Source organism: Benincasa hispida, chromosome 12 (assembly GCF_009727055.1).
Source record: "Benincasa hispida cultivar B227 chromosome 12, ASM972705v1, whole genome shotgun sequence".
NCBI classification, from domain to species: Eukaryota; Viridiplantae; Streptophyta; class Magnoliopsida; order Cucurbitales; family Cucurbitaceae; genus Benincasa; species Benincasa hispida.
In genome coordinates, this window is record NC_052360.1 from 13,150,980 (window position 1) to 13,175,274 (window position 24,295).

A 24,295-nucleotide genomic window follows, 5' to 3' on the forward strand; every position below is an offset into this window, starting at 1 on the left:
AGGAAAAAGCTATGCGTTGGACACCCTTAGAAGAAGACACATCTAATTGCATGCAAATAGGAGTTGGCAAGAGTTATGCATTAGTGCAACATGAAGAAGTCACTTGGATTTCATGAAGTAGGAGGTGGCATGCGTTGGTGGCTTGAGAAGATGAAAAAGATGGTTGAGTTTGCCTATAAATACCCTTCAGGGAGTCACCTCTCACTACATAACTCTCAAATCTTGCAAGAGGACTAAAAAAAAGAGTGATTGAAGAGAATTGGAGAAGACCATGCGTTGGGGTGAGGGGCCATGTGTCCAAACTTAGTGTATTATGTGTTGATCATGATGATCCATGCGTCCAACTTGTATTATGGAAGACTGTCATGCGTCCAACAATTGTCCTGAGTTAGTTTGAACCTTGTTTTATATCTGTTAAGTTGGTAAGCAAACTTTAGGGTCATAAAGGTATTCTAAAGTTAATTTAGCCCTAAACACGAGATCCTAAAGTTATTTTGACTCAAGTATAGGCTCGAGATTTGAGGAAGAACTCGAGAAGCTAAGTAGAAAACTAGGAAAAAGAGCTACTACCGGTTAAGAGTGAGTAAAATGTTTTTCAAAATAAATTAATGATTTCATGATATAAGCTTATTACATGATTTACATAAGAGTTTTCCCAAGCATGCTGTTCTTAAAGTTTTAAAATGAGTTTTAAGTATGCTTTTCTTATAAATTTTTTTAAGCATACTTGAGTTTTAATGCTTCGAAGCATATTTTACAAAGCATTCTTTGAATTGAGTTATTCCTCAGTAATTCTATATTTATGATGTTTATGCTACTAGAATGCTTGATGTTTCAAGATCAAGTACTTAAATAAATGGGCTAGTTGCATAAGTAGAATTCAAGTCCAAAATAATAGAATATATAGTACAAGGATAAAATAATTGCATATATAAATCAAAAAATGGTAAACGACTAAAAAACCGATGCCTAGCCACCATTTTGCTCGTTTCTTCCCAGATAACTACTATCAGTTGCTATTGCTGATAGTTGCTATCAGCGATAGCTTTCAATTTGAGAAAAATTAATACAATCTTGAAATATTAACTTTTAATTTGCTATCAATTATCAGTAGCTATTATTGATTCATTTTCATCAATTGGAATCAACCTTCAAATATCAATCCTTAAAGCTATCAGTGGTTATCAATGATAGATTTATAAATAGTGATCAACTTTGAAAGAAGACCAACAACTTTGATTAGCACAGTAGCTATCACTAATAATCTTTTATCATGGCTATCACTGATAGCAGCTATCAGTCGCTATCACTGATAGACTTTCATCCATTAGAATCAACATTGAAATATTAACATTTAAGGCTATCAATGATAGACTTCTATAATTGTTTATCACCTTTGAAAGAAACTCGATATATAGATATCACTAACATCACTCATATTGTGGTTCTCGGTGATGGCTTCTTTCACTGATAAGATGCTATCAATGATCTCACTGATATCATGCTATCAGTGATAGTTCTCAATCACCGATAACGTGCTATCAGTGGTAGCTTCTGTCACCGATAACGTGCTATCGAGTAGCTTCTATCATCGATAACATGCTATTAGTATTAGCTTCTATCACTGGTAACATGCTATTAGTAGTAGCTTCTATCAATCATAGTCGTTGAACACCTTTTTGCCCATTTCTTGTCCTTCCCAAACATTTGTCACTTTTCTTTTCGATGATAGCTTTTATCACTAATAAACATGCTATTAGTGATAACTTCTAGGCATTCCACTTACATTTTAGTTCAAGATTCAACTTTATTAATTAAATTCACTAAGTTGGCTATCAATGATAGATTTCTATAAGTGGCTATTAACTATGAAAATATAATCAAAGATTAAGCTATCAATGATAGAAAATATTAGTGGCTATCACTGATAGACTTTTATTTACTATTTATATTTATTATTTGTTATAATAATCAAACTTAATGATTGGCTTGTTTATGTTAAGTCACTTATGAATTGAGTACTTTCAAGTCTTGGGTACGAAATTCAGCCTCATAATTCTTGTGAAAAAAAAAGGAAGAAGAAAAAATTCAAATAAAGGGGAAAAAAACAAGAGAAAGAGAAGAAGCAAAAACTGAAGAAAGGAAAGAAAATTAAATAAAAAAAGGAAGCAAAAATCGGAGAAATGAAGGAAAAATTAAAAAAAGAAAAAGAAAAGGAAGAAGCAAAAAATCGGAGAAAGGAAAGAAAATAAAAATAAATAAAAGAATAAGCAAAAACCGAAGAAAGAAAATAAAAAAAGGAATAAGCAAAAATCGAAGAAAGAAAAGAAAATTAGAAAAAAGAAAAAAAGAAAAAAGAACGAAATGAAAGAAAATAAAAAATAAAGGAAAGAAAAAGAAAGGTTAAAAGAAGGAAATGAAAGAAAATAAAAAATAAATGAAAAAAGCAAAAATCGAATAAAGAAAAGAATAAAATTAAAAAAAAAATGAAGAAGCAAAAATGATAAAGAAAAGAAAATGCCAGTGTAGCAGTAGTTCCTTTCTTTTCAAGCCTTGCCACCACTCCGAAAGCCTGATTCGCTGCTCTCTAAATCATTCCGAAGTACAGTGTTTTTCTACTCGTGTTCAAAAGATAATCTCGCTCTCACGAGAGTCAGCCCACTCTCCGCTCTTACGCCTCAAGGTTCTCTCTCGAGTTGCCCTAAGCGATCTCCGACGTCTTTACTCTTCTCTTGCTCCGCCTTAAAATAAAAAGGAAAAACTATGGACAAAGACGTGTTGAATTGGTGGAACTAGTTAACCACTCCACCCCTTTTCTGAAGGATGCCTCTGGTATTTATAGAACTTCCAGGGTGAAAGGCAACTTCTCTCTCATGATTGCGCAAATGGAACGGCTTTAATTCCTGACTGATGCGCCGAATATTTGTCACTGAAAAGCTGAATGTACTTGTTCATTAGCGGCTGTCAACTTAATTCGGATTCGACTGTCATCTGCTTTCTGCCCCATCGTGATTAATTATGTCTTTCCCCCAGATGCGCCGACCAAGTTGCAGCAATCCTTCTTGGGCAAATGTTTGCAAGCATAATCATTGAAAAGCCTTGCGGTAATGCTGCGATCGACCAATGATTTCCTATGATCGCAATTTTCGCCTTGTGTCAACGCATATTCTACATAAAAACATAAAAATCAACTGTTTCTATGCGCTAAACGCATGCGGCCGCAATATAATAAACTTAATGCTTTTTGGACGCAATTTAACATATTTTCTCAACGCAAGCCAACATTGTCTAAGAACTTAGCACTATGATAACGTGCATTTCTGCCTGTTATCAATTAGCAAACGCGTTAGACGATAAGGCGTCGATGTTAAACGATAGAGCTAAACGATGGGCACAGTAGTTAAGCGATAGGCTATACGCGAGATCGTGGAGAGCAAGATCGCTGAGAACGAGATCGTTTACTAAACGATTAAGCTACATGATTAGGCGTTAATGCTAAGTGATAGACGATTATAGTGAGAGACTCATTAAACGATGAAGCTAAGCAATGAAGTGCAAGAGTTGCACGATGGACTAAACGATAGAGCGGTGCTAAGGCTTGCATTACCCCAGACTGATGAGCTCATCTAGACAAATGGCTATACCAAGAGATGGTTAGACTTGAGTTAGTAAGAGCTGTACGAATTAAGTTTCATACAAATGAAGTCTTATGCATGAGGAAGAAAACTCAAGTAGGTGTGTGGCATGGAAGTAGATGAATGGTACAAACACTCCAAAGTAGGAGGTGTCTTACATTGAGACTTGGTAAAGATGATGAGGATCATTTTCTTTGGCCTATAAATACCACCACAAGATGTCTCTTTAAGTCATAAGCCAAATCCTCTTCAAAGAGCGTAAGGAAGAGTGTTAGAAAGTGGATTTAAAGGAGACCATGCGTCAGTCATGAAGTTCCAAGAGGAGGAGATGTTGTCGAACAGTAAAGTCTGGAAGAAGAAGGAAAAATTGAAGAAAATAAAGAAAATAAAAAGACTAAAAAAAGAAGGTGAATAACAAGATAAGACAAGGGAGGGCGAAATTAGAAATTAAAAAAAAAAATCAAAGATTGACTAGTCAACTCATCTATATTTGCAAATATTTTAAAGATGTAACATATTTTTAGATTTTTTCTCTTATTCTACTATGTATTACAAATAGCCTTAATAAATTTGAGATGTTATAATATTTTAATGATGAAATCTGATACTAAAGGACTAGAAGAAGGTATCTGGGTCAGTTTTTGAGAAAACTCGATGCTGAGGGACTAAAGGAAGGTATCTGGGTCCCCTAGTACCTAAGGTATGATGGTATCTAGGGCTTAATCACATGCACGTAGGGATTATTCGACGTTGGTTGTGTTGAGATTACTTCACACCAACTAAGGACTCGACATTGAGCGATTGAGCAAAGGGCTCTCCCTCAACTAAGGTTAGAGGATGATGGTTTCCAAACAAAGTAGATGTTATTCGATGTTTCCAAAGTTTTATAACATTTTCTAGAATGTTATACTTGATGTTCAAATTTGAAACCATGAGGTTCATAAAATTGATATTTGAGTATGATTGTGTTTGGAAACATGTTTTAAATGCCACTCACTGGGCGTTACTCATTCTTTTCCAGTCATACACTTTAACTCCAAGTAACTATCTACACCTTGGAGCCTAGTTGATCTGCCAGTTCACTACACAAAGGTCCAAAACTATAGGGATAATTAGATGGTTGAGTTTGTAAATTAATATGTGCATGTTAGGGATAAGGAGATATTTGGTTGATTGTCTGTCTTATCACTGATACACTAAGAGTGTGAGTGCCCAAAGGCAAAGAAGGACAATAGATGCCATAAGAGAGTTGGCACTCGTTGTCGTCACATTTCCTCCTAAGCTGGAAGGGTAATCTAGGGAGGGGTGTAACAAGGAACCTCTTGAGGTAGTCTCATTGAGCTAACACCTTCTCCACTATCTTCTTAAATCTTTCTTTTAATTGAACCTCCTCAATGCAATAAGATCAGCCTAGGTGACAAGTGCATCATGATCATGAGGTGGGTGTACCGATGTCTGATTCTCATTTTCTGCAACATTCTCAATGGGTAGGTTACGTCCACCCCTCCTACCACCCTTCCTTCCTCCATGACTACCCTTTCATGCACTTCGACGTGGCGACATTTTCTACCATTTACAATCAACCTCATTTAATTTCTCAGTCAAAGTAAACAATCTAATATCATCCTTAAAGAAAATAGGTAGGTTACGCAAATACAATTTTTAGGACACCTTAACTCCAAACATACCTAGCGAGGACGAAGGATTCGTAAATAGCCATAAGGTATACATAACCAAGACTTACATTGTAAGTTAATCTACAAAACCTAAAACTTAGACTCAGATACCAACCGTAACGACCCTTACCTTTCAAGTACTCAAGTACTCTTACAAGGGTAGTTTCTCATAATATACATTTAAAACCCAAATACTTTGACCATAAAATTTATTAAAACAATAAAGACAGTTTTTCCAAAACAAACTAGAAAATAAATAAATAACAAATAAGTTAAACCTTTGTTTCAAGTTCCTAAAATTGTTTGCAAAGAAATTAATCAAAATAATAAAATAAAATTTTATGTTCAATATTAAAATTTTCAAATAACTTTAAAAAAAAACATAGCCTAAGCGAAAGCGATTTGTTCTGTCCCCTTATGGCATAGTCACGGGCCCTTTCCTCACTCGCCAATCTATTCCCACCCTTCCTGAAAAAAAACATAAATTAAGAAATGATGAATATAAAAATATTCAATAAGTGACTCTCTATTGGAGTCGTTTGGGTGATCTGTTAACCTAGCCTAACGATGGCATGATGTACATAATATAGCATAGCATAACATATCATGACATAGGTATTGCTCTCGTAGAACACCAAGATAGTCATGGGTGTGAACCCGTAGTAACATAAATCATAGAAATAGTAATGATCACATAGGGACACCGAATAATCATAAGTAGTGAATCCGAAGGCTCACTAACATAAGATGTACACAACCCAATAGGTGAGTTAATAGCTACCCAGCTACCCTTTAGCCTAGCATGCACACAACCGTCAAAGAGGCTGACATAAGTCATAGTTCATGGCTTTCTAATATATTCATAACGTGGCTTAAAAATTACATAGCTTAATAAGTCAATTTGTCAGCAAATTGCATACTTTTATGGTACCATCTAGATAACATTTTCATTTAATTTGAGTGTCCAACTCCCTCCAACTCAAAGGGAGTTCCAGTAGAAAATCACTTGCATCATACTTATTAACAAAGTTATCTTCTTCTTAGAACGGAATAATCTTGAATCAAACTCTTGATACAAACCAAAAATATGCTTAACTCCAAATTCAATCCAAAACAACCCCAAACACCCAAAATAGAACTTTGATTGACATACAAATCATAATAACAACAACCAATCACCTACCAAAATCGAATCCGGCGAAATCCGAGGTTGAGCGTCGATCAGAACGACGACGTGGGTAGAAAAGTGGCGGAACGACCGATTGGCTGCAGAGGGAAGTGCGATCTGGTGCGTTGGGCAAGCGGCGGTCGTCGGTGGGTTCGTGTGCGTAGGTCCCTGACGGTCGGTGGTGGACCGGAGGAAGGGCGGCGCGGTGAGGGCTGGCGACTATGGTTGGTTAAACGTGAAGAAGAAGATGGAGGGGGTTCTCCACTGGGCTGAGCACGTGAAGGAGAAGAGGGAAAATCTTTTTCTTTTTTCTTTTTTTTTAAAAAAAATTTTCTGCACGCGTCTGAAGGAGTACTTGATATATACACATATATTTCTTTTCCTCTTCCTTCATAAAATAAATATATATATATATATATATACTTCATCCTTTCAATCATATCAATCCCAAATCTCTCACCTCAGCACACTTTTATTTAGTTTTCTCCCAAAAATTAAATCTATCAACTTAAATTCAAATAAAATCTAAATTTTAAATCTCCATACTAATTATTCACATTTCTTAAATTAAACCCCATATTCTCAAATCCTCTTGATTAAACTGAAACTCAATCCATATTTAAATTCCTTCAAATCTTTTATAAAATCAATCCAAATTAATTATCTTCTCCCACTATCTCAGATTTTGGTTTCAAATACCAAAAGTAAAATAAAATAAATTCTATAATTTGAGCTACTCATTTAGGAAATCTCATACAAATAACTTTAAATCCAGCAGACACAATTTACAACATCATCAATGGAGGCACCATGAATTACCTTGTTTGGGTCATACCAAATCGCCCAACAAACGACAGCCAAAATTTCCAATTCATCACAAGAGAAAATAGAGGTGAGAACTGGATCCACCTGTCGACAAAGCTTAGATAAAAAATCATCAAAGACGAGTGGGTAGTCAGATACTAGACACCAAATGTAGAAAGCACAAGGGACAGTGAAAGAGGACATGGTCAAAACATTCAGATCCTCTTTACTTGGGGTAAAAAGGTACAATTTTCAATCCTTTTTCCTGGGCATGATTCTTGGAGATTTAAACTTCCGATTTTAAGGAACTAGAGAATAAATATTTTATTTGCAACATTATTCTCATCTTAGCATGCAATAAAAAAAAAAAAACAAAAAAAACAAAACTTAATTTACCTCATTCATTATATTTCAAACATAGATAATATTCCTTGATTTGACTAGTAAAATGTAGCCATATTCGAAATTATTTAGTACAAATCTACATTATATTATAAAGCTCCAAGTTGGAAAGCCTTGGTATAGGAATAGCAACCAAGGGGTTCAACTTCCTGGTGACAATTCCAAACGTCTCTTCCGAATCAAGCTTTGAACCTTCAGGCAATTCCCACTCAAAAGCATGCAACAATGATGCTAATATTAAAACCAACAACCTCTCAGCTAAAGGAATCCCTGCACATACCTTTTTACCTGACCCAAATGGACAAAACTTTATGTTATTGCCAGTGAAATCATAAGCGTTTCTAGTAAATTCATTCAAGAATCTCTCAGGCCAAAAGTTTAACGGGTTGTCCCAAACTTTAGGGTCTCTTTGGATGGCCCAAATGTTAAAGTAGATAGCTGAGTTCTTTGGGATAGTGTACCCTCCAAGGATGATTGTTTGGGTAGCTGTACGTGGCACTAAAAGAGATAAGGGTGGGTGTAAACGAAGTGTCTCTTTAACCACTGCATCTAAATAGTGTAATTTAGATAAGTGAAAATCTTCTACCATTTGGTTTAATCCCACAACTTTTGTTAATTCTTCTACGACTTTCTTCATTGTGTTTGGTTGTTGCATCAGCTCTGCTATTGCCCATTCGATCGTAGTAGCTGTCGTGTCTGTTCCTCCAATGATGATGTCCTATTTTCAAAATCAAACAAAACTAGTACAAAGAGAAATGTTCGTAGGCATAAAGGCGCATTATATAAAATATAAATTCAATCCAAAAGAGTAAAATGCAATTTGATAGCAATTAGAAAGAAAAAACCTCCCTCACCATCTATTTTCATCTCAATACATCTTTTTTTTTTGGAAATTCTTGTGCTCTAGACACAAAATTGCTTAAGGATTTGTATGCTTTAATTTATCCAAATAAATGATTTTTAAAAAGAGTTTAGGTAAATTATGTTTATTTCAATTATGTATAAGCGGTAATTCTCCTAATTAACATATTCCTCGTATTCTTTGTGATAGTCTTCCATTCACCTTTATAAAGATATACTGATTATTCAATTTAAGATTAACACATCAACATGATATCAGAGCCCATATATTATGGTGTTGCATAGTGGCCTTTTCCTAAAATCGTGGTAGTCACTCAAAAATGTTGCAGTCACTTAGGTTTGCAACCACTCACTTGTTCGTAGTTCACTCAGATCTAACTGCGGTTATTCATTTGTGGTCACCGTTGTGAATAAAATTGAATAGGTAGCCCACTTTTTAAAAATATTAGTAATTGACCTTCTGCTAACATCGTGGATGAGTGAAGTTACGGACTTGCACTTCCTTTAAATTTTTTCTTTCTTTTTTTCTTGTTTTCTTCTCTTCTTCTTCCTCTTATTCTCCAGGGATCAATTGGGCGGTTCTTTCAAATTCTTTATTTCTTTTGTTGTTCTTCTTTTGTTCTCTTTTTCTTCCTCTTGTTCTCCAACAAGCGACCAAATCAAATCCGGCGAGTCTACTCGAGTCTTTTTCTTCTATCCCACGTTTCAGTTTGTGTTACAAAACGAGATTGAGTGTCAAAGAGCGAGATGAGCAAGAATGGAGATAGGACAACGAGATCGAGTGAGATAGAGGAAAGCAATCATGAGAAAAAAAAGGAGATAGGACAACGGTGAAAGGTGAAAGGAAGCAAGATAGAGAAGATAAAGGGAGATCGAGAGCGAAGAGCGAGAAAGGTCATTCTGTGTGCGCACGAGGGTTTCATTTTAGTAATTCCACCTGAATTTGGCGTTAGCAAAAGGTAAAAAAAACCTTATTTTCAAAAAGCAAAACAAATCTCATTTTCTCCTAATTTGGATCATCCATACAAAAACTCCACCGTTGTGTGACTGTTTAGATCAGTTCATGTGACTATTTGTTTGTGGCTGTCATGTTTGGGTTTCCTCAAATTCTTTCGTGGTTGTCGTTCGTGGTTTTGCTTAGTTCTGCGTTCGTGGGTTCTAGATCTACTCTGAATCTGCTGCATATCTACTCTGAATTTCTTCTACTCTAGCACCATATCTACTCTGAGTCCTTTTGTGGCCAACGTCTGTCCTACTCTAGCTCTGTTAGTGACTTCTGGATCTACTCCGAGTCTTATCTAGATCGCACTACCTTGTCGATGACCTGCTAAGTTCGTGGGTATTTATTCCATTCGTATTTTTAGTTCTGCCATTCATGCTATGGGTCTCTTTTCGTGGAGCTATTTGTGTTTTCAGATCTACTGCCTACCAAACGCTCAGTTATATGCAGGGGTCTCAATTTTGTCTGATATAAGCATCACGATTTCATTTGCCATATTTAAGATGGTCAAACCGGCGTAGTTCATTCAAACAGGTTCAATCTGGCTTAGTCAAACCAGTTCAATTTGGTTCATATCGATTCAGTTTAGTTTGGTTCACTTATTTATTTGATTCAGCTATTTATTCACTGTTTCTGATGTAAAAAATCTACCAGTCTCTTCTCTACACATATTTCCAATTAAAAGGTCATAAATTTATTGATTGTTCTATAATTGAATATAAATATTGTCACAAAAGAGGTCATATTTTGGACATTTGTCCTATTCAATGCCTCCTCCTCTCAGTAGATCCACCACAACAAGGGACTTTTCTATAGTCGGTTCCTTCTCTGTTGTTGTTGCTACCTTCTCTACTAATGACTTTTTTTCTTCCTCAGTTCTCATTCAGTAATCTTCAATATTCATTAAACCAAGTAATCTCATTACATTCATCTACCCTTGCGATTACATTAGGTAATTCTTGACTTTTTGACATTGCTTGTTGTAATTATATGCCTTCTAATATCTTGCTTCTAGCATCCTCACTCCTACCTCATCACTTCCCTATATTCATGTTGCTAATGAAAATTGTATGTCAATTGTTTATCTTGGTATTTTTATCACACCCACCTTCAATTTTCCTTATACATAACATGTCCCTAATCTTAATTTCAATCTCGCTTTTGTTGGCCAATTATGTAACCTTTCCCTAACTGTTTGTTTTTCTCCTAATGGTATCATATTCAAGACCTAAAAACAGGATAGATAGTTGGTAGGGGCCACAAAGTGGGACAATTATTTAAGCACACATCTGTCAACTCTTTGGTTCTTCATCTATTTTTGCATCTTCGATGACTCTACCATCCATCAATGACATCTGCGTCTTGTTCATGCTTCGTTTGAGAATCTTCGTAAGTTAATACGAACTAACAATTTAAACAATGTTCCAAAATTTTCTCATTTGATTGTTTAAATTTTAAACTTGCAGACAATAACTTTGTCTTTCCTTCATTCATCCTCTTTATGTGATACACCTTTTGACTTAGTTCATTATGTTATCTGGAGATGTGTGCCCCCACTTCTACTATCAATGATTTTGTTATTTCATTTTGTTTATTGATGACCATTCACGTTTTACTTAGATATTTTTTTTTGAAAAGTCATTCTGCCTTTGATAACACCGAAAATGTGTTATCTTGCTCCGCTTCATTTAGGGTTGTTCCTAAATTTTACTTGCTCCACTTAATTCAGGGTTGTTCCTAAATTTTACATGTTTATTTGATGATTTTATAGGTTTTGGGCATCTTAGAGGTAGAGTCGGGTATTAGTGACGAAATGGAGCTAAAACAGGCGATAAGGAGCTTAATTGCACCAATCGGGAAGGAAGAGCTGCAAATGACGGTTTTCCCTCTACATGCATGGAGCCATGCTCAACCCTGAAAAGGGAGAATGCCTCAATTTCATGCAAAGCACACAGCGCTGCAGTGCTACCTAAGGCAACGCTGCAACGCTTCAAAGTTTGAATGCATGTTGTTTCTGTCAACATCGTGGCTCTATAGACTACCACTACGACACCATCCCGATTATTATCTAAACAACTTCAGCTGCCTAGGTTAAATATTATAGCTTGTGAGATTTTGATCATTATCTAAAATTCCATTGATTTGTCTTTGGATTCTTTTTCAGTCTTCGAATGCTTATGATTACATTTCTGCTTTGAGGTTGTATGATCATTAGCTAGGCATTGAATTGCAATACATGACATATGATTATGATGCAATCTAAAGTAACAAAAGGTTAGGTTAACTTGTGAATCGATAATAGTAAGCATTGTACTAATCAACGTTGGAAGAATTATGTTGAATATTGATTAAGGCTTTTCCTAGTTGTTATTTACCTTAACGTAATTCTAATTCGTAATGTGGTTAGTTAAATCAGTTAGAATGTTTTTCATCTAGTTTAATTGGCTAATTAGATAATTTGGACTCTCACGTAGCTTTTCTAGGTGAGTTGGCTAAGGTTAAATGATATAAGAATTAACCTATGGACCTATATGAAGGAACCGTGAGGTCTATTATCGGTCTCAATTCCCAATTTTCATAGAATAAATTTTACAGGACAACAATTATGCAAATTACATAAATTTTACAGAATGCAAATTGAAAAGAATTAGGAAAGAGTTAGAATTTGACTTATCCTTAAAGAATAACTTCTTCACAAATCTCCTCCTCGATCGGTCATGAAAATTCAAAAAACTAGCAATCCAAGATGGCCACCACCACAAAATTACCAAGGCATTCTCCTTTCACAAGAGTTTTCTGGGCTTTGTGTTAATTTTTGAAAGCGTGGGATAGAACAAGTTTTTACTGTAGAGAAAATTCTTAGGAGAAGCCAAAAATGTTCCGTGTTAATTTGAAAAACACAAAATCTCCTAACCATTCCACATTCTACTATCATTTTTAAGAGAGATATGTGGAGGGAGTTACATAACTCCCTCCAGTTTTAGTTTGAAATTAAATAAAACATTTTTAATTTAATAATATTATAATGTAATTATATGATAACCAACTTATCATATAATATACATTATATTAAATATCATATGTAATATAACATTTGTAATCAATGGTTTATATTATATTATATATAATATAACCTATAGTTTACAAAATCTCTAAATTAATCATGGTATTTAATATAAATCAAATTTATACTAAATTTAATTATATGAATCCATTTCACATAATTAATATTTGAATCATATTCAAATATTTAGTTCCTCTCAAATAAACTTTATTTTATAATGTATCAAATACATTATATTAATTATATAGTATATAATTAATTTGAATTAATTATATCAATATAATTAATTCTCTCAATTAATTTGAACAATTCAAATTAACCAAAAATTAATTTTGATTCTCAATTATCCTAGTTGAGCTAACGAGGGGACCTTATGGACTTGTAGAATGAAGCTCCAATGGTACTTAAATAATTAATTAAACTCCTTTATTAAATTACTAAATGTCCACTAACTGTCGATCACTCCACTAAAGATTGACAGCTGCACTATTCGCACTACATATATATTTCTATATCAATTGGATATAACCAGTCAACAGCACGATGACCCTTCACAAATTATTCGTAAATACAACAAGGTCAAAATTATTTTGCCCCTATAGTTACATCTAACTTCTTAAATACAACTGATCCCTTTAATGAACAATAAGTAACTATTACCAAATCCCTCTCGGACCAAGGGAGGGTGTAACACCATATTGTTCAAACCCTAGAAGCAGGGAGCAATTTATCTACTTACCCTACATTAGGGAAGAAGTGAATTCATTTTATGTAGTTGTGTTCCCAACTCCCCAATCAGACGAATCCCCAAAATGGTAAGTTTATTAAGTTAGTGATCTGGCCACTCTCACTCATATAAATCAAAGGACCACCTTCATAGGTACAAGTTTACAACTCATTCAGAATTCAGGTCATGTCACCTATGATTATCCTGGTGAAATGTAAGTCTCTATTATTAATGATGTTATATAAAGAGACTATTCATTTTATGGTCCAGTCTTATACAAACCCTTTTGTATAGAATATCCCCACTCACATGTCTCCACATGAATGATCGGGATCAGATCATTTGTAGCACTTTACAACAATTGTAACATCTACAAAGCGGGTCGTATTCGTAGTGTCACAAGGATAAGGTATCCAGTCTTATCCATCTACTATAGACTATTTAGGTTATCACTTAAATATGATCCCCCTATATTTTTCTACATACATGTTTAAGCTACAAAAGATATTCTTGGATCTTAGTTTATTTGTTTTGTAGGTTAATGCTACTAAATGAATAAAATATCTTATATTTTATTAAATAAATAAATCATTTGTACATTACAATTACAAACTACAGGAGGCACGAGATTTAAGGTATCAACCTCAAGACTACGATTAAGTTGCAATTGAGGAATTGATTCAGATGCCTAAGCTAGATAGTTTAATAATCGAATTTTATCACTTTCTTTTATTTTCATGCAATTTACTTTCTTGCGAACCAGATCAATCTCAAAACCCCTGTTCTTTGGTTACTTTGGACTATAAGCAGTATAATAGAGAACTTCTTCGGTTCTTTAAGATCCACCCTATTAGGATTGGTGTCCTAATTCTCCCGGTAGTCTCGTAGTTTGTAAACATTTTGTACACACATTGTTATTAATAAAATAATTGTTATTTTATTTACATTTACTCAAATCCAATAAACTAAGATCCATGGTTATTTCATGTAACTTAAGTATGTATGTGAGACATACAAGTGAATCATGCCTTAAGTAATAACTTAAATGTCTGTGGTATAAGGATAAAGGAGTGGTACCTTATCTTGGTGACACTATGAATATGACCCGCTTTGTAGATGTTACAAGTGTTGTAAAGTGCTACAGATGGTCTGATCCTGACCATTCATGTGGAGACATGCAAGCGGGGGTATCCTATATAAAGAGCTTGTATAAGACCGGACCACGAGATGATTAGTCTCTTTATATATTGTCGTTGATAATTGAGACTTACATTTCACTAAAATGACCATAGGTGACATGACCTTAATCCTGTATGAGTTGGAAACTCCTGCCTATGAGGGCGGTCCTTTGATTAGTATGGGTGAAAGTGGCCAGATTGCCAACTCAACAAGCCTACCTTTTTGGGATTTGTCTGATTGGGGAGTTGGGAACTCAGCTACACAAGATGAAATTCACTCCTTCTTAGAAGCAGGGATAAGTAGATAAATTGCTCCCTTAAGGGCTGATTCCAGGTCTTGAACATAGTGGCCACACCTCTCTTTGGAAGAGACGACTCAGTCATAACATGACTATGACTATTGTTCATTAGAGAAATCAGTGGTACTTAAGGAGTTAGATGTAACTACAGGTGCAAAACGGTAAAATAGTCTAATTGTACTTACAAGCGATTTGTGAAGGGTTATCGCAATGTTGATTGGTCATATGGATACAGAATTATATCTGTAGTGCGAAGCAGCTGTCGGTCTTTAGTGGAGTGACCAATAGTTAACGGACGGTGGATCTCGTGACTAAAGAGTTTAGTTAGTTATTCATGTACCATTAGAGCTTCAAGCTATAGGTCCATGAGATCCCCTTGGTAGCTCAATGGATTCAAGTTGATAATCAGATTTCGGGTTGATTTGAAGTGTTCAAATTAACACGAGGAAATTCAATTATATGTGATATAATTGATATGATGTATTAGATACATTAACTGGAGGAATTAATATAAATATGATTTATATTAAATACTATAAAATAGAAAAAGAACTATAGTTTATATGTTTCATATGATAAAATATTAAAACTATAGGTTATAAATATAATATGATAAGTTGGTTATCATATATATTTATAATATATTAATTATATGATAATTAATTATTTTTCTCTAATAATCGTTTTGAGTGGGAGGTTATTGGAAGTTTTATGGTAACCGTGAGATTAAAAGGAAAATTGTTTTCCAAAATTAGAAGTTGATTCATTCGGGAAATTCTCACGGAAAAGGCTATCAAGTAAAAAGAGTTTTTACTAAGTGAGCATAAACGATCGAGTTAAGAGTTGACTATACGGTAGTTACTCATTGATTGTTGCTACACGGTCGAGTAGCAAAAGTCTATACGATAGGCTTCATCTTCTAAACGATCGAGTACATCGTCTGTGTGATAGACAGTCTCCATCTTCCACTTACTCGATCGTCTACTCCATCATATACCTCCTGTCTTCCTCAATCAAAGATCATACAGAGCCCACAATTTCTGGATTCTCACACTGAGAATAACAAGGAACACTTGTGGTGGTCTTCTAAATCAGTTCGAGGATCGAGTTGGACTCGATTGGGTTCGAGGTGCATTCAGACGTTTGTGGAGGTTGTATTCTGTTCGCTACGTTCGAGTGCTATTTTGGACACATTGAAAACTGATTGAGGGTACTTGAAGAATAATTCTTCAAAAGTACACATACTCTATTCCTTGTATTTTCTTGTAGCATGTTGTAATTTCGATTTATGCATAATCTGTTCGTTTCCGTTTAAGACTGTAATTGTTGTGTTTATTCTGAATGGGATTTAGAACGATCCACTTCCGCTGCTCATGGAGATCTCTGTTTTAGATTTTCTTCACACCCGTGCTACTACTACTACATATTTGGTAGAAACGATTATTTATTTGGTTCAAAATTAGGCGATAAATTTCGTCGGACAACCTTAACTCAAGTTTATATTGATTTTTCCAATGTATTCCAAACTCAATTTTCTTGAAGTTTTGGTTGTGTTTGTTTTGTCCCCCTTTAACCTTATGAACATACTAAAATTGAACCACATGCTGGCCTATACTGTTTTTTAGGCTATGAAACTAAACTCGGGCTTTCGTTGTTGGAATCCTATCTCGAAACAATTACGCATCTCTCGCCATGTTACCTTTTGCGAACATAGTATGTTTTTCAGTCTTTCCTCCTTCCACACTTCTCTCACTAGTTCCCAACCTTTTTTATTGATCTCTCTCTAGCTTGTTTCCCTTGTCTGGCCCTCCATCAGTCCCTGAGCCTGATCACCTGGTACCTGGGTTTGATTTCCTAAACTTGCCATTGATTTTTTATGTTCTACCCTCATCTCTTGACTCACTGCATCTCCTTGAGCTTGATCACTCTGCTTCTATATTTGCTCTCCCAAATCTGACACATGTCTCTATTGCTGAATCTAAGCTTGCTTCTATCCCTTCAGCCAGACATTCCACTCGGGTAAAGAAAACCTCCTTATCATCTCCAAGACTATCATCTTTTTTCCATTACCATGTCTTTGATTGAACCTTTTATCCCCTCGCTATTGATTCCTAATGTTCTACCCCTATCTCCTGACCCTCTACATCTCATTGAGCTTGATCACCAGACTTTTATATTTGCTCTCCCAGTTTGCTGAATCTAGACTTGCTTCTATCCCCTCAGCCAATCGCTCCACTCGGGTAAAAAAAAAAAAAAAAACATCCTCATCATCTCCAAGACTATAATGTTTTTTCCACTACCATGTCTTTGATTGAACCTTCAGACCAATCCTGACCATCTTAGCAGCAAACAATAAAATGAGGAACTTCAGATTTTAAAAAAGACTATTACATGGGATTATGTGGATCTACCTCTTGGAAAAAGACCTATTGCCTGTAAGTGGATTTATTAAATTAAAACTCATTCTGATGGTTTTATCGAACGTTATAAGGTTCGTATTGTTGTAAAAAGTTATTCACGGATATATGATATTGATTATGAAGAGACATTTGCTCTAGTCCCTCAAATGACACGTGTTTGTAGTTTCTTAGCTATTACAACTGTCAAATAGTACCCCTTTTTCAGATGGACATTTAAAAATGTATTTCTTATTGACACACTATTGAAGGAGATGTATATGAAACTACCACCTGGTACTTCTCATCCATTGCTAGAAAGTTTGTCTTCTGCATCGAGTCTTATGCGATCTGAAGAAAGCTCATAAGTTTGTGATGTTTAGTTTCACCATAACTCAACTATACTTTACTTCCAACCCCCAAGATACAGCTTACATGTTTAACTCCTTAGAGTGTTTTTTTTTTCTTCTCTTAATATTGATGACATGATTTAGAAGTGATGACCGACCCCCATGCCATGTTTGATTTACATTGTTACCTTAAAAATACTTTAAAATGAAAGATTTGGGACCATTCATTTATTTTCTTGGTCCTGAGATCTCCTCTTTCTCTGATGGGTGTTATTTGTCTCAAGTAAAATATGCCTCTAATTTTCTAGCCTGATTTGGGATTACTAACTTTAACAAATCATTAACACCTCTGGATCCAAATATTTGCTACTCTTTTCAAGGGGTGTGCCTCTCAATGATGTCATCCTATACCAACATTTTGTAAGCAGTCTTATTTGTTTGACTATCACTCACCCATATATCTTATATTGTTCATGTTGTTAGACATTTCATGACTACTCCTCAGACTATACACTTTACCGTTTTACTTCACATTTTTCGGTATATCAAAAGTACTCTTGGTCATGGACTTTTGTTTTTGTCTCAATCATCTTTGATGTTATCTGGTTATTCTGATGTTGACTGGGTTGATAATATTATTGATCTTCATTCTACCTCGAGTTATTGTTTCTACTTAGGCGATTTCCTTATTTAACAGACTATTGTTTCACGTACTAGTATAGAATTTTAATATCGTGCACTTCTTAATGCTACTTCTGAGTTATTGTGTCTTTATTGGCTTCTTGCTGATATGGGTGTTCCTTAACAGTCTACTACTATACTTCACTATGACAACCATATTGACATCCAGATTGTTTCCAATGATGTATTCCATGAACATACTGAGCATATTGAAAATGACTGTAACTTTGTTCGTCATAATATTTTGAACAACACTCTCCTCTTATGATCCATTGCCACTACAGAACAACCAGCTGCTATTTTCATTAAAGATTTGTCACCTGGTCGTTTCACTCAGTTACTTCAAAAACCAAAGTTGGCCACCACTCTACCAGCTTGAGTTTGAGAGGGGTGTTAATGTAAATTATATTTATTTCAATTATGTATGAGCTATAATTCTCCTAATTAGCTCTTTCCTTTCTTGTAGTTTACATAAGTTAGACCACGTTTGATAATAATTTAGATTTCGTTTGCTAACCATTTAAATTTTATTTTTCATTTTTTAAAAATTAAGCCCATAAACACCACTTTCATATACTCGTTTCTCTATTGTCAATATTTTGGGAGTGCTTTAAAAACCCAAGTCACATTTTGAAAACTAAAAAAAGTAGTTTTTAATTTTTTTTTTTTAGAAATTGGCTATGAATTCAAATACTTGTGTAGGAAATAAAAAAACCATGAGTAAAAAATTATGAGAAAACATGCATAATTTTCAAAAACTAAATAGTTACCAAACGAAATCTTAAGCCTCATTTGGTAATAATTTTGTTTATTATTTTTTTAAAAATTAAACCTATGGATGCTACTTTCACCTCCAAATTTCTTCATTTGTTATCTACTTTTTACTTGATGGTTTAAAAAACCAAGTCGAATTTTGAGAACTAAAAAAAGTTGTTTTTGTTTTTAGAAGTTAGTTAAGAATTCAACCATTGTACTTAAGAAAAATGCAAATCATTGTTAACAATGTGGATAAAATAGACTTAATTTTCAAAAACAAAATAAAAAACCAAATGATTATCAAACAAGGGCTTAGTTTTTAGTTTTTTGTGTTTTCAAAAATTAAGCTTAAGCACTTTCTCTACCCATGATTTGTTTGTTTTGTTATATCTTAGGAGTATATTAAAAATTCCATGTCAAGTTTTAAAAACTAGAAAAAAATATTATTTTTTAAAATACGTTAGTGTTTGGAAAATTTTCACAAATAGAAAAATGTCAAACTATTTATAGAAATAGCATAAAAAAAAAAACACTGATAGACACTAATAGACTTCTTATTAATGTCTATCATCAGTTTATGTTGCTACAGTATCAATGATAAATTTTTATCAATTTTCATTACTGATAGACACTATTTAGACTTCTGTCAACCTCTATCAATGATAGACTTCTATCAGCCTCTTTCATCCTTTATCAAAGAAGATTAGAATTTGTTATTTTGCATAATTAATTTCCCTTATTTTTCTATTTTTGAAAATTTTCCTTTATTGTTTTATAAATTTGGATTAAAATTATAAGTTCAGTTAGAAAACTATGATTAGAGGTGGTAAGAAACTGAGTTTAACTTTCAAAAACTAAATGTTTATTAAAAGGCATTAGATGGTGTTTGGCTCAACCAGTAGGAATGGGAAGTGTGTAGTTGTCAACTTCATTTCTTTTTTGGCTCAAAGAATTGGTGAATCTCACTACTAAAAAACATCAATTTTATATGCATTATTAACTCTTTACATCATAAACTCCAAGAATTCACAACTTTATCCCTCGTCCCAACCATGAGAGGACTTTGTAATTCCTTTTTGTTTATTTCACTTTTCTTATCAAGAATCCATTTATTGTTAGTTAATTCTCTAAATCTGAGTGGTTGCCATTTAAAAGGCATTTACAAATCATTTAAGAGAGAGAAAAAGAAAGGCATATTCCAAGTGAAAAGATGCATATTCGAATGGGAACGAAATGATCATTCATTAAGAAAGAAAATGCAGAAAGCATACCATAAGCAAGCCCTTAAGTTGGTTATCAGTAATGGACTCTGAACTATCCTCGCTGTCCTTGAACTCCAACAGACACTGCAAAAATCCTCTCCTTTCCACCCCATGTCCTCCCATCTTCCTCTGTTCTTCAATGGCAGAATTCAGAATCTCATAAAAAACATTCATCACCTTCTTCATCTTCCTCGCAATTCCCTGCAAATCAAACCGACCCAACACCGGAAAAAGATCCGACAAATTCGGAGTTCCAACCAATATCATCAGTTCATCCACCACTTCCCTGAACTTAGCTTCCAAATCAGCCTCATCCATTCCGATCAGCCCCCCAGAGCCGCCCCACGTCATGGCCATAACCGATTTCACAGTCGCGAAGAAACCCAGTTTGCCGATATTAATTGGGCTTCCGGCCGATTCGAACGCACCTTTAATCACTTTTCTCACTTCTTTTCTTCGCAAAGAATAGGACGCATCCAGATTTGATTTGCTAAGCATTTTGCGGGTGAAGATTTTTCTCAGCTTTTTCCAATCGCCTTCGTCCTGGCTGAACAGAATATCGGCTCCGCCGTAGGTGGCAAGAAGAGCGCTGATGGTGGAATCTCGGTTGTCCAAGACGGTTTCTTGGTGGTGGAGGGCTTCATTGACAGAGGAAGGGGAGCTGAGAACGACGCAGAGCTTGGTTCCAAGGCGGAGCTTGAAAATTGGGCCGTAGATTTGGGCCAAATCGGCGAAGGTGTGGTGAAGATTTCCGGATAAAAATGGAAGGTATCCGACCAGCGGCAGGCCACGGGGGCCTGGAGGCAAAGAGGGACGCCGGAATTTGGGTCGGAGCCATAACAGAGCAAAAACAAAGACGAAGATCAAAAGAACGGCGGTTGAAGTTTGTTTGTCTCCGTTGGAATAATCTACGGACCAAAATGAGAAGACGAAGGGAGCTGAGACTGCCATACCAATTACTGATGGGAGGCTTTCTCAAATGAATAATTCAAGCGAAAATATCTTGACACGATTTCACTATTAACACCCTTTATTATATTTTTCTTTAAAAGTAAAAGAAAATAAAATAAAACAAACCCGTACACGTTCCTCTCTCTCTCTCTCTATATATTTTTAATAAGTAATATAATTATATAATAATAAGAGTGATCCCACACAGCTGGGATCAAGGCACCATCGCAAACAAACCACCTAAATAAACAGTGCACAAATGAAACAAACATAACCATAATAAAAAGACACTCAAAAGGAAAACAAACAAACCAATTAGAAGAAAAAAAACCCACAAGTCGAGGAACACATAAAAAACAAAGTGTCCAAGAGAAAACTAAAGGCAAATAAAATAAAGGAGCAAGAGAAAACCCTAAAGTTCAATCCACCAAGAAGCAGAACGTGCACGAACCATAGAGACAATAAGCTGAAACAAGGTATATGCCATTCTCAAACGCCCTCATGCAACCGACGATTCCTCTCCTACCAAATAAAGTAAATTGATGCANCCAAATAAAGTAAATTGATGCACACTAGAAGACTCAAAATAACTTACTTCGCACACCCTTACCAGCCTCCACCTGACATACCCAACACAACTCCACATCCCACCCAGGAACCCGATGAGACGAATCCAATAGAGGCACCACACCCTCCCAAATCTCCTTTCCAAACACAGTAAAAAAACAAATGATTCTGAGACTCAACTCTACCCATACAAAATAGATAGGCAACATCAACCGACTGATTCCACCTCCTCAATCAATCCCGAGTACCTAATCTATCCTTCATCGTCAACAAGGCACAAAAAGAATGTCTCGGGATATTACCTCAGACCAAACTAGACTAGCCCAAAACACCTTAGGATGCAAACTCTCCCACGCACTAGCAATAAAGAAAAGTCCATTACCACTCGGAACCCAAACTCAACTATCCTCCACATTCACCCTCACACCACATGCTGAACCAAACCCCACAATTCAAGAAATTTTTCTGAAATTGAAGGCGAATACCAATAACTATCAAGGGATAAGAAGTCTAACAGTGAGGACTGCTACTATCCTACCAAACGACAAATAATTTATATAGATATTTTCATACGAGCAATACTGTTTTTGTGGCTAGAAAAATGTAAAATAATTATTAAATTTGTTTGAGCCGCCCAAACATTTGCCGTTTTCGCCAATTTTGTCTTTTCTTTTTCTTCTTTATTATCGTTGTCTTCATTTTCTCTCGTCTTTTTCTACTTTTGAGTACATATATTTCAAAATCATCTAATCTACCATTATATATAGATAATTGTCTCCTCACAATTGCTCATACAGTTTTGGCATCTTTTAAGGATGGTTCTTATGAAAAGATGTCTTTTTAGCTGATATTCTCCCTTTCATCTATGATGAAAAAGTGAGGATAACTGAATTTGGTGGTTGTTTGGTTTTCTTTCGCCTAAAGAAAATACGAAGGATAATTTCAATAAGTAACATTTTTGGTTAATAATATAATGAAGTATATAACAACATTTTAACATAATTATAAATCTAGCAAGATCTATCCGTGATAAACTCTATCATTGATAAATTTTAAGATTTGGATATAAGTTTTGCTATGTCTACAAATTCTTTTATATTATACTATATCTGTTAATACTTTAGGTTTTATTAATATATTTGTAATTGTCCCTCATATATATAACACTTTTCCCCTTGTTTGTTTAATAAATCTCTAACAATATCAATATTGTTTTCAATTTTATTTTTTTATGTATGCAATAATCTTTATTTTCTATTAATAAAAACAATGTGAAAAGACTTCTAAAACCAAAAGAAGACGAAAAGGAGGCTGTGACAAATCCAGAAATATTTAATGTCGAGGCCATGATGTATAAGGTCAGAATTTAACCAACGAATTTCTAGATTTATGTCTATATATAATCCACGAACTTAAAAAAGTTGACTAATAGGTTCCTAAATTCTCAAGTTTTGTTTCTAATACATCCTAAAGTATCTTCATAAAACAAAATCTTTAAAATATCAATTTATCATTCAAGTCTCTTACACATTTAAATATACTAAAACTTAAATATTATATTCAAGGTTTGAAATATTGAGGTCTCCATTTTATGGAAATATCGATATCGATGGAAATTTCGAAAAATTTTATGGAAATTGATAGAAATTGTAATAATTCATTAACGAAACTTTTATTATGGTTGAATTAGATTATAATTGACCATTTTTAATCATCATTTCTATAAAGTAAGGCAACATTTAGATGAATATTATAAAATATCTGTGTAAATATTGATGTGAAAGTAGGAATTTAAAAAAATAATAATTATTATAAAATAATATCAAATACCAGAAATTAATTACAAAATTAAAGAACATGAAATATTTTCATATAAAATAATTTTAAATTATACTATAAAATGAAGTGGATACAAAAAATTTTTTAAAAAAATCATAGCATTAAATTAAGAGTTGCATACATAGATAGTCATTATACCATAAATATTAGAATTTATATAACAAGGGAGAACTAATTGCAAATATATAGTTTTTTATAATGCATATTTAGGCTTAGAAGTCTGAAAAGACAAAAATGGACATCACGGTCTAGTCATTTTGAAGAGAAGCCATATTTTGACAACCATCCTTCTTCCCGATCTGGCCCATTTTCAAGACGTACCATCCTTTCAAATCAGGGAAGACAAAATCAGTAATCAAGCGTTCTTCCTTCAATTTCATTATGACCATGCGATTCTTCTTCCTCCCTTCGATTTTGCTCCAAAATTTAAAAGATGCGTCTCTTCTTCATTTCTTCATCTCTTCTTCCTGCTTCTTCGTCTCTTCTCACTAATAACAAGCCTTTGAAAACGTAGGACATCGTTCTTCTAATGTTGACAGTAATAATTTCGATTCTTCCTAAAATGATATTTGTTGATATGTTGTTGATATGTTGTTGATAGTTGTTGACATGTTGTTGATAGTTCATTGATTTCTTTCAAATTAGGGCCACATGCATTTTCACTACAAGAAAAACCACA

The 24,295-nt window shown here is 34.4% G+C and overlaps 1 protein-coding gene and 2 long non-coding RNA genes across 3 annotated transcripts; 1 reads left to right on the forward strand and 2 right to left on the reverse strand.

The window, feature by feature from the left end:
* Nucleotides 1-5,610: 5,610 nt before the first annotated feature.
* LOC120092750 lies at nucleotides 5,611-7,526 on the reverse strand. Its single transcript, XR_005486142.1, has 2 exons — nucleotides 6,495-7,526; nucleotides 5,611-5,779 (listed from the first exon to the last, which is right to left on the reverse strand). It is a non-coding gene; the product is annotated as an uncharacterized LOC120092750 (long non-coding RNA).
* Nucleotides 7,527-7,659: 133 nt separating this feature from the next.
* LOC120092748 (labd-13Z-ene-9,15,16-triol synthase, chloroplastic-like) lies at nucleotides 7,660-21,722 on the reverse strand. The gene is made up of 2 exons (XM_039050933.1): nucleotides 20,269-21,722; nucleotides 7,660-8,403 (listed from the first exon to the last, which is right to left on the reverse strand). The coding sequence occupies exons 1-2, from the start codon at nucleotides 21,208-21,210 to the stop codon at nucleotides 7,765-7,767; spliced, it is 1,581 nt and encodes a 526-aa protein (XP_038906861.1). The 5' UTR covers nucleotides 21,211-21,722; the 3' UTR covers nucleotides 7,660-7,764.
* LOC120092749 lies at nucleotides 8,432-11,702 on the forward strand. The gene is made up of 2 exons (XR_005486141.1): nucleotides 8,432-10,935; nucleotides 11,318-11,702. It is a non-coding gene; the product is annotated as an uncharacterized LOC120092749 (long non-coding RNA).
* Nucleotides 21,723-24,295: the final 2,573 nt, after the last annotated feature.

What these genes read in the sequence shown, in the direction of transcription:
- LOC120092748 (XM_039050933.1), bottom strand. Translation starts at nt 21,210, where the DNA reads ATGGCAGTCTCAGCTCCCTTCGTCTTCTCATTTTGGTCCGTAGATTAT. An exon ending in AACTTAAGGGCTTGCTTATG is followed by an intron (nt 8,404 to 20,268) that starts GTATGCTTTCTG and finishes TTTTGAAAATAG; the next exon opens with GACATCATCATTGGAGGAAC.